This window comes from Agrilus planipennis, unplaced genomic scaffold (assembly GCF_000699045.2).
Source record: "Agrilus planipennis isolate EAB-ADULT unplaced genomic scaffold, Apla_2.0 scaffold28, whole genome shotgun sequence".
NCBI lineage: Eukaryota > Metazoa > Arthropoda > Insecta > Coleoptera > Buprestidae > Agrilus > Agrilus planipennis.
The window spans coordinates 352265-362300 of record NW_020438897.1 but is presented as its reverse complement, the minus strand read 5'-3'; the positions used below and the strand labels follow the sequence as shown (position 1 = coordinate 362300).

The 10036-nt window shown below is 34.6% G+C and overlaps 1 protein-coding gene across 4 annotated transcripts in view; it reads left to right on the top strand.

Annotated features, from left to right (window-relative positions):
- The window catches only part of LOC108744566 (5-hydroxytryptamine receptor-like), a 305073-nt gene that overhangs the window by 250256 nt on the left and 44781 nt on the right, over positions 1–10036 (top strand). For all 4 annotated transcript variants that reach the window (XM_018480407.2, XM_018480409.2, XM_018480411.2 and 1 more), the window contains 2 exons: positions 7429–7668; positions 9442–9575. In XM_018480407.2, coding sequence (XP_018335909.1) covers positions 7429–7668; positions 9442–9575 — 374 coding nt within the window. The remainder of the gene's footprint in view (positions 1–7428; positions 7669–9441; positions 9576–10036) is intronic.

Here is a 10036-nt window from a genome sequence, read left to right as displayed (position 1 = left end):
GAGTGAGCGATGCGTCCGCGTGGACAGCTGCTATACAATAATACATTTCCATTTACCTCCTTCTCTATATCCATACAAAATATCTATCAAACAAATAAAATTAAAATTTTCTTTTGAAAAATGAAACCATTCCATCAGTATTTTCTTATGACGTTGTCACGTTCAACTATCGTCAGTAAACCGACTTTACGACAACCTATTTTTTTTTAATTTATTTATTATTCCCATACGGACTTATTGTCCATTTTACACAAAAAAGAAAATGTTATAATGGAAAAATATAATATTGTATAATACAGTATAAGAGCTCAAAGATCGATCGACTGGTTACTCATATTTCAAAATGACAGAAATTTTACATCTTGTGATTCGCGAAGAGATTTCAACGTTGGTAAACGTGTTTGAGAGGATATCTCGCTATAGTTATGTGTTATAAACGGGTTTTGACGAAATGATCATAATTTATGGTGTTCATCATCTGTGCCTCTAACAACAGAAGAACTAAGGGTTAAGTTTTTGTTCATCATTTTCTCTGTCGTCTTATTAGTTGAAACGTGACAGTGAAAATGTATACTTTCCCGAACGAATTCGACTTACCTCTAAATCATTGGGATAATGTTGCGCGAGAAACTGTGCTTTCTCTATAACTCAAATCCAACACGATTATTAATGTGATATCTTTACATATACAACATTGAAGAGAAACTTATTTTAGCTGCAGTCTATATTACTACCTATTTCTACACTAAACCAGTCCTTTAGAAATTTATAAAAAATTAAAGTATCAAAAAGGCTATCTACAATTGTTTGTTTACAAAGGAGAGGCATTTATTGTATAAAAGTAGAGTTTAGCCTGTTAGGATGGCCCAAATATTGGACCAACACAAAGACCAAACAAATTTTATTATTCAAGACAGCAATTTAAAAGACATTAGAAGCGTTTTCCAACAAAGAAATCCATTTAAAAAAGTGGGTTAAACTATATATTCAGCTACAAAAAAGATTGAAATTCAAAGTAAACATCTATAATATTGAATTTTCATCCTTTTCTCATTTGAACCCCGAAATCAATATTTAGTAGGCGTATGTTTTAAATTATTATAAATTCGAACTTTTCGCACTTAGCAGGTGCAATTAAGATGTGACGCTTGTTAAATATTGCTATCAAGATTCGATATCCGAAAGGAAAGAAAGGGCTAGTTTGTTTTTGGATTGCAGTTCAAAAATGAAGTTGGGTAATTTTTTCATACAAATATTTCTGATTGTATTCACTATTATTGACAATTTTTTATTATTATTGTTTGTACCATTTGATTATTGTTGCACTAAGTAATTTATTAGAAGGTTTAGCTTCAAATGTTTCAATTGAAATTATTGAGTTTACATTTTTTGGAACACGCATTTCATAATTGGCATCTTTACATAATAATCACATGCTTTTTTAATAATCTGACGTCCTTCGAAAATTTCTGTATTTATATGTTTCTTTTGTTAAATATCCTGACAAATATGAACGTTTATTTTAAATAGTTGAAATACTTTATTAACAACACAACTCCACTAGATGGCGATAGGCTACCAATACTTGGATATGCTGGTAAATATTATGTACAACGACTCCTAATTTTACCTTTCTATTTGTATATTAAGCCTTGTGGGCTTGTTAACTATTATAATGATCTCAACAATAATATTTTTATTTTAAGTTATCCTTTATTATAATAGTAATACTTATTTTAGTGGAATTACGGTTTGACAAAATAATAACACACTGCTACTGTTTCCCAGTTTTGCAGAGGGACCCTTAATCTCCATAGTTCGGTTAAGGCTTTCGTAATAGAGGGTAGTTTTACAGAGAAATGTTTCTACTAAGACTATTTAAAATTATTGAAGAATTTTTGATTTTACTTTACCATTATCTACCAGCTGGGCGATTTACGATTCTTAATAAATATTTTTATCAGGAATTCGCAATCTTAACCCACATTAGAAAATATGAAAACATGTCACCTAATTTGCGATCAGTTAATTTCTTCCATTTCAGGTAGTGTTATTGCTTGTAATATACGTTTAGTATCGGAAAAGAAACCAAATAAGTATGATGTATGTTTCTATGTAATAGTCGGAAATAAAGCTTCGATTTACGGTTCGCTTGGCAACTAAATTTTCGTAGAATATATGCAGAAAGATTCGAGTCTTCCGAGTATGATGGAGGTCTTAGGAAACCGCTGGGGCAACTAATAAATTTGATCCTTTTGGCGTACTGACTGTCTAGCACTCAGCTTCTATACGCTTTCAAACTTACTTTAAAATATCATGAATCCGTGACATTTTTGTTCCGCTTCGGAAGACTGTCTGAGCGTGGAATATTACTTTACAACTGCTCTATTAAGAAAATATGTATAACCTTTTACGCTCATACACACTTTTATACCAAAAGTAATATATTAGGTTTCCTTTATTTTGAATGTATTTTCTATTCGAATATGTAAATGTGTCCAATAGTAAATTTTTTTTAAAGTATAACAATGTGAAAGTTGGAAACAGAAAAACCTAGAAGCATGAATCTTTTAGTATCTAATGACCTAAGGTCACTTTCACACAGTGCGATAGCGACACGATTTACTGCATGCAGTAAATCGCAACGACACAAAAGTATACTTCATTTATTTTCTCTAGCGATGTGCCCCTTCCAGTGTCTTAGATGCGCTCTAGCAAAATTGTAGGTAGGGAGAAAAAAGCTCATTATACTCTCGACTCTTGTTCTTTAAACATAGTTTTTCATACAGTGCCGGCTAAAAGTTTTGTTCAATCATGAATATTAGTGCGAGTCGAAAACAAGCGTTAAAGCCTTTAATATGTCTTCAAATATAAACAAGCATCTCGTTGATATTTTCGGTAGCAATTGGTACCAATAACAGCACATTTGAGCAATGCAATTGTATTGGATAAAATGGTCAATTTTTCCATGCAGTACTGTACGGATTATACGCTTCTCACCGGTTAAGAGTTTGGCCGAGAGTTGTCTCTTTCCTTTTCTGGCCTAGTGCTGTTTTTTTCTACTTTGTGCCGGTCAAACTGAAGGTCACATCGCTACAGAAAGTAAACGAAGTATATATCCAAAATAAATGTATTTAAAGTGAACACTTTCACACTGATGCTATCCAATATTAAAATCGTTGCAGTATAATGTGTCGCAAATACATTCCGATTTGTACTAACAAATCGTACTATAGAAATACTGCACGACACGTATATTAAATGTAACCAAATGTATGCTTTTACACATGTCGTGTATCGCCCCAACTTATCGTTGTCCATGGTTGCCGATACTCATTTCCGCCACACGTGTATGATATGCCAGTAGTGCTAACCGCAACTTATAGCCATTAACATGTCTTTCTCAAAGACATTCAATTAGAAAATAGTCAATTTAATAGAATTACACGACACGATATGACAAATCGCGTGTAGTAAATCGTGTCGTTATCGCACAGTGTGAAAGTGGCATAAAGCCTAGCGTGCACTGCGAGTTTTTGTCGTGCAATTATTTTGTCTCGAAAATGTGACACAGGGTAGTAAATAAAGTGCGCACATCTACGGCTAAATAATCGCCGCGATTAAAAAGATGCAACCGGTCCGGCGATTGTCACGGATGTACAATAATAAATCTGCTCGCACATTCGGCCAAATTGTCCCAACTCACTAATGGGCGTCTCGTCTGTTATTTGTTCATAGTCAATAGATACACTGCGGTTATCAAACGTGAGTCTTCTAGTACAGAAAAAGAGGAAACGTCACATAACGTTTTGGGTAAGGAAAAACTTGCTCGTTACGACAATCACTGTTAAAGAATATAGCGGCCGCAATTTGAAATCAAAATTATAAGGAGAAATATGATACTTTCAGCCTATTATTGTAAGGTAATCATCAAATCTGCTTTTACGCTTACTGTAAAATCGCTTCTGATGGCATCTTAAATCTTCGAATAGTTTGTAAAATTGCCCTAATCTCTTACTTAAAGCAAAGGATGAACCTAATATTGTTTCTTTCGTTCCCTTAAGAATTACATCTCTCACTCGCAATAACAATACCACCCTACTCTATGTTGTTTCTGTGGCATTCATGTCGCAATTGATCGAAAACTGGGATATTTTGATGCAAGTGCGTGCATCGTTTTTACTTTCTGTGTACTTACGACAATTCGGTCGTAACGACAGAAAATCGCAGTGTGAGCTGGGCCTAACAATTTAAACTGAAACAGTAACCGATACTTTTACACAAATTGGATCTCCCTTATTCATTCTGACTCGCTTACCTAGGGCCATTACCTACATTTTTACACAAGAACGTATTTTTAATAATAATTGTTGTTTGTTCTGGGTTGGTTTAAGTATTGTACCGTTACAATTTTTGGTTCTTGATTTATTACAGAAATCTCAGTTACCCAGTGTGAACAAACGTACAATTTGTCCAGTTTACCTTGAAGACCTAATTTAAGCTTAGTTCATATCCCAATTATGTGAAAATTATAAAGCACTAATTAACTATTTTTATTATTAAAAGGCGCCGCTGATACCTATTAAGTAATTTAGCTTCAGATGTTTCGGAAATTATAGAGAGTTTACATTTTTTAAACACGCATTTCATGATTAGCATCTTTACATAATAATCAAAGGCTTTTTTAGTTGTCTGACGTCTTTCGAAAATTTCTGTATTTATGTGTTTCTTTTGTTAAATATCCTGACAAATTAAAACGTTTATTTTAAGTAGTTGAAATACTTCCTTAACAGCACTAGATGGCGATAAGCTGCCAATACTTGATGGATATGCTGATAAATGTTATGTACAACGACTTCTAATTTTACCTTTCTATCTAATTTGTTTTTTTTTTATTTGAGCCACAAAACTCTATCTAAAATAGTTTCTCTAGTCTCCCTAGTTCCGACGTTTAAAAGGGCCGATTTATTTCGCATAAGTCATCCTAATAGTTTAAGTTTAAACTAACGCCTTACATTTTTATATAGATATATATTTACATTTGGCAGCCCCACATCTACTTGGTACTTCTATGCTAAAATAGTTTTGTACGACACTATGTAGCATATGTAGAAACAGAAAAATTTCAAAGGATAATTTACCCTGCTCAACTTTATTTCAATCGCGCCCTTCTTTTACATTAAATAGTTACTTGCTTCTTAATAAATTCCGTTACAATTTTCGGTTCTTGATTTATTGCAGTTACTTCTTTGCTGGCGAACAGTTAATTTAGAAATTCGGAAAAGGTTATTAAAGGTGTATGTTTGGAGCACGGCACTGTACGGGTGCGAAACAGACAATGGGCGCATGAAGGTCTAGTCAGAAACATATTAGAGGCAGAAGCGGAAACGGGAGTTAGGAAGGGTAGATATAGACCTAGATTAGATTACTGTTCGCAAATAGTTAAGGACGTGGGATGTTCTAGTTTAAGGGAAATGCGAAGATTAGCTCAAGATAGAAAAGAGTGGAGATGCGTGTCCAACCAGTCTTAAGACTGACGACCTTATGATGATGATGATGATGAAGAAAATCCCATTATACACCCTTTGCTGTTAACGTAACCAAAATATTCCCATGCTTTGTGATGTTACGTATTATATTACTTGAATAAGCGCCACTTCTGAAATTTTTTTTACTTAGCCTGTCTAATGGAATTAAATTTCACCTCACGAGCTCGCCTAATAGGCAACTTGTTAATACCTACTCTAAAATTCAGCATTTAACACGTGGCTGATGAACTTTGCCCTAATTTAAGTCTCTGGAATTCAAAGCTTACGCGAATTATTTTAGAGGAAATTCTCAAATTCCCAAACAGATCGATAAGTTTTACATACAGGGCTTTTATCGTAGCATCGGATCGTAACACCACGTTAACTTTTAAAGTTAATTTATACCGACAGCATTTGCTAGTTATTACGGTATAATTAGTATGTTACGGTAATAACATTATATTTCTTACTTCAGATCAATTTGGAAACTGTATTTAATTCTAATTCATGATTGTCAGGACTTAATTTAAATTTCATGGGCATATTAGCCTCAATTATTTTTTAATTAGTTTTTGTTAATGTCGGCATTGTTAGTTAAGCAACAAATATTCAGTCTTGATAATAGTGTAAGTTCTCGTGACACATTCAGTTTTTGTAATGTTAATTCAATGTATTGGTGAATTAATTTTTTTCCTCATTAATTTGAAGTTGTGATCCAACGGGACTTGAACCTTGACTACTTGACTAAACTCTTGTACAAACTAGAGTGGGTGAGTCGGCTTGCGAGTTTCGATGATTTAGGAAGCTAGACCATAGGTTCAACCATAAGGGGGGGGGGGGGTTCTTAAAGAGAAACCAGATTAAGAGAAGTCCCTGAAAGAGGGCAGAAATCACGAAGATCGGTATGGTACTCTGCACAATACTGCGATGTAACGGAAAACCACCACATGATGATCCTGAGTAGAACATACCTACGTAGCAAATTAAATGATGACGTCCTCTGGGGTAAAGCCCTCCGGACGTAAACTAGTCCCCCATGTCCGGGCGGGGACTACCTCGGGGGATGTCTTCACGAATCGGAGCGTGGAATGTTAAGACAATGAGCCAAGTAGGGAAATTAGAAAATTTGAAGTTAGATTAGTTTTCGCAAATAGTTAAGGACTTATTGTCCATTTTACACAAAAAAGAAAATGTTATAATGGAAAAATATAATATTGTATAATACAGTATAAGAGCTCAAAGATCGATCGACTGGTTACTCATATTTCAAAATGACAGAAATTTTACATCTTGTGATTCGCGAAGAGATTTCAACGTTGGTAAACGTGTTTGAGAGGATATCTCGCTATAGTTATGTGTTATAAACGGGTTTTGACGAAATGATCATAATTTATGGTGTTCATCATCTGTGCCTCTAACAACAGAAGAACTAAGGGTTAAGTTTTTGTTCATCATTTTCTCTGTCGTCTTATTAGTTGAAACGTGACAGTGAAAATGTATACTTTCCCGAACGAATTCGACTTACCTCTAAATCATTGGGATAATGTTGCGCGAGAAACTGTGCTTTCTCTATAACTCAAATCCAACACGATTATTAATGTGATATCTTTACATATACGAGGGTGGATTGATAAGTTTCCGGCCTAACCAAGAGATGACGCCACTAGGCCTACCTTGAGGTGACAAGCAATAGTACCGTGCAGGGCCGGCATCAAAACTGTTGCAATTTTATAATTTTTTATTTTGTTTCAAAAGTCAAAAGTGTTGTAACATTTTATGTTCGAAATGCCCGTAGGAATCTGTGGTATAAATATTAATTATTATAACTGCGACATCCTATATATGTATATATATGTATTTCTATAACAGCAAATGTTTTCAATCAAATATTTATTTTCAGACCTCTATCATTATTCGGAAACGACATGGATCGATCCGTTGTCTCCAGAAGATTTCCTGGGATGGAACTGTACGCAAGGAGTGAATGCTTCTTGCTTGGGGATATTGAATTCCACTCAGGGAAATGGCACTTCAAACACCTCCATTTTCAGCCTCATGAACGAGGATCCTATAAGCGACATCATTGTTATGGGATTACTTTCCATACTTCTCGGACTTATGATCCTCGTGACAGTCATAGGTTAGTTAATGGCTCACTTTATTGTCATGAAAATATCACCACCCCATTTCGCAGACGATATTCTCTGCGATAAACTGCTTTCACATTTCTAGTTTATTTGCATGTAAATTGACGAAACACGAAATTGTTATTAAAGCAAAAATAGAATCGCACACTTTTACGGTGCTTTTTACTGATATGACGGTGATTCAGAAAGTTACAAAGAATAATAATGACGACGAGAGGCTCCCACTATCTGCCGCACTTAGTGATCAAACTTCAGCAGACAATGAAGTGAAAAATCAGAAAAAATCTTTCGGAGGCATAGATTCTGTGACAGTTAGTTTAATTATGTAATACTTTCTCGGTGTGAAATTTTCAACTGTGAATATTCAAATAATATTAATCAATTAATTTTATTATAACACATGAACTGTTAAAAACCATCTCATTCAGTACACATTATAGGATTTGTTATTTTGATTAATCATTTAAGCTCTGCTCTACTTAAACTAGATTATAAAGATACGTTAAATTTTTTTCTTTTATTTCATTTCAATCTGTTAATATACAAAATTAAAAATTAGCGGATGTCTGCTGCTTTCGCTATTGCATCTTTTTTGTGATTATAAGTTAGTATAGTACAATCGAAATAAGAAGACAAAGTTCCCAATAAATAATGCACACTAAAGGCATATCGTTTTTATCGTTCTTACAAACGGAAGATATCCTGTCTTTACTCTCTAAACACACCTCCTCCACAGCTGCGTTGAGACCTGCACCTACGTTTCATAAGAATCAATCGAATAGAATGAGACGGTTGAAAACGAGCTTGTCTTCTTGTCTGTACCTACATTAAATGAGCAAATTTACAGGATCGGCTTAAGGTAGTAGTCGTACTACAGTATGGTGAAAAAGTTATTGTAAGATGTAAGATAATTCAATGCAATAATATTTATATAATTTCGATTGTACATCAAAACAGATTGAATGACTCTGTATTCATACATACCCACACATCTAAAAATTTTATTGTTCTTTTAATCGTGCAACACTGTATTTCATATTGATACAAATTCTCATACAAAAATAACAATAAAAACAACAATAACAACAACAATAACACTAACAAAAATAACGACAGCAATAGTTACAACGAAAAAAAAAACGATATATGCAAAGAGATGACTATTCGCACAAATATACCAACTAAATTAAGCCGACCCTGTAAATTTGCTCATTTAATGTAGGTACAGACAACAAGACAAGTACGTTTTCAACCGTCTCATTCTGTTCGATTGATTCTTATGAAACGTAGGTGCAGGTCTCCACGCAGCTGTGGAGGAGGCGTGTTTAGAGAGTAAAGACAGGATATCTTCCGTTTGCAAGAACGAGAAAAACGATATGCCTTTAGTGTGCATTATTTATTGAGGACTTTGCCTTCTTATTTCGACTGTACTATATCTGCTTTATTGCATGCTTGGTAATGTGTAATTAGGTACTTTTATTAAAGTGCAATAAGTCAAACCTTCACCCTCTTCGGTACAGGTACACGTTTCTATAATTTTCAACATTCTAATTTTTTAAAGAAAAATCCGAATGGATTTTTGATTTGCACAACCTTGTTCCCAATTTGAACCCTTAATATCTAATATACACATTACTTTCGTGGTCTCGAATTTTTAAGGAACTGGATAAAAAAAGAATACAAAATACCTTTCCCTTTATTCCTTTGTGTGCTTACATCTGCCGCGAGATGGACCATTAAGAACGTTTTTCCTCCTTTTGTTTCAGGAAATGTGTTCGTCATTGCGGCAATATTGTTAGAAAGGAACCTCCAGAACGTCGCCAATTACTTGATTGTGTCTTTGGCGGTGGCAGACCTGATGGTAGCCTGTCTCGTAATGCCTCTGGGAGCTGTTTACGTGGTGAGTTTCGAATCTCTTTAACGTTCATTTGTAGCCTTAATGCATGTCTTTTAGACTGATATATTTAAGCGGTTTCCACAGAAATTGTGAAGGCATTTAGGACTATTCACAGAAAGGCAAAAAAAGGATGTTGAATCCTAATGGGCAGGTCACTTCATTGTGTGCTCCCGCCCCCCTTTTATCTTAATCACGCACTCGTATCTAATTACCTACCCCTTTATTAGAATTTTGCGTATTTAAGTGGGTAGGTATGGTAGACAATGAAAAGTGAAGTAAAAGTGTAAAGTAAAACAACAGCTACACTTTTTACTGTTTTTTTGACGTGACAACGTCTTATAATTCGATGGAGCCGGCTGCACGCACGAAAAAACATGACTCATGCGGCGTTACCTCGCTCTGAGGCGTTCCATTTAAGGCTTGAAGTGCAAGCGAGAGCGCGGAACGAGCGACAAAGAGGCACA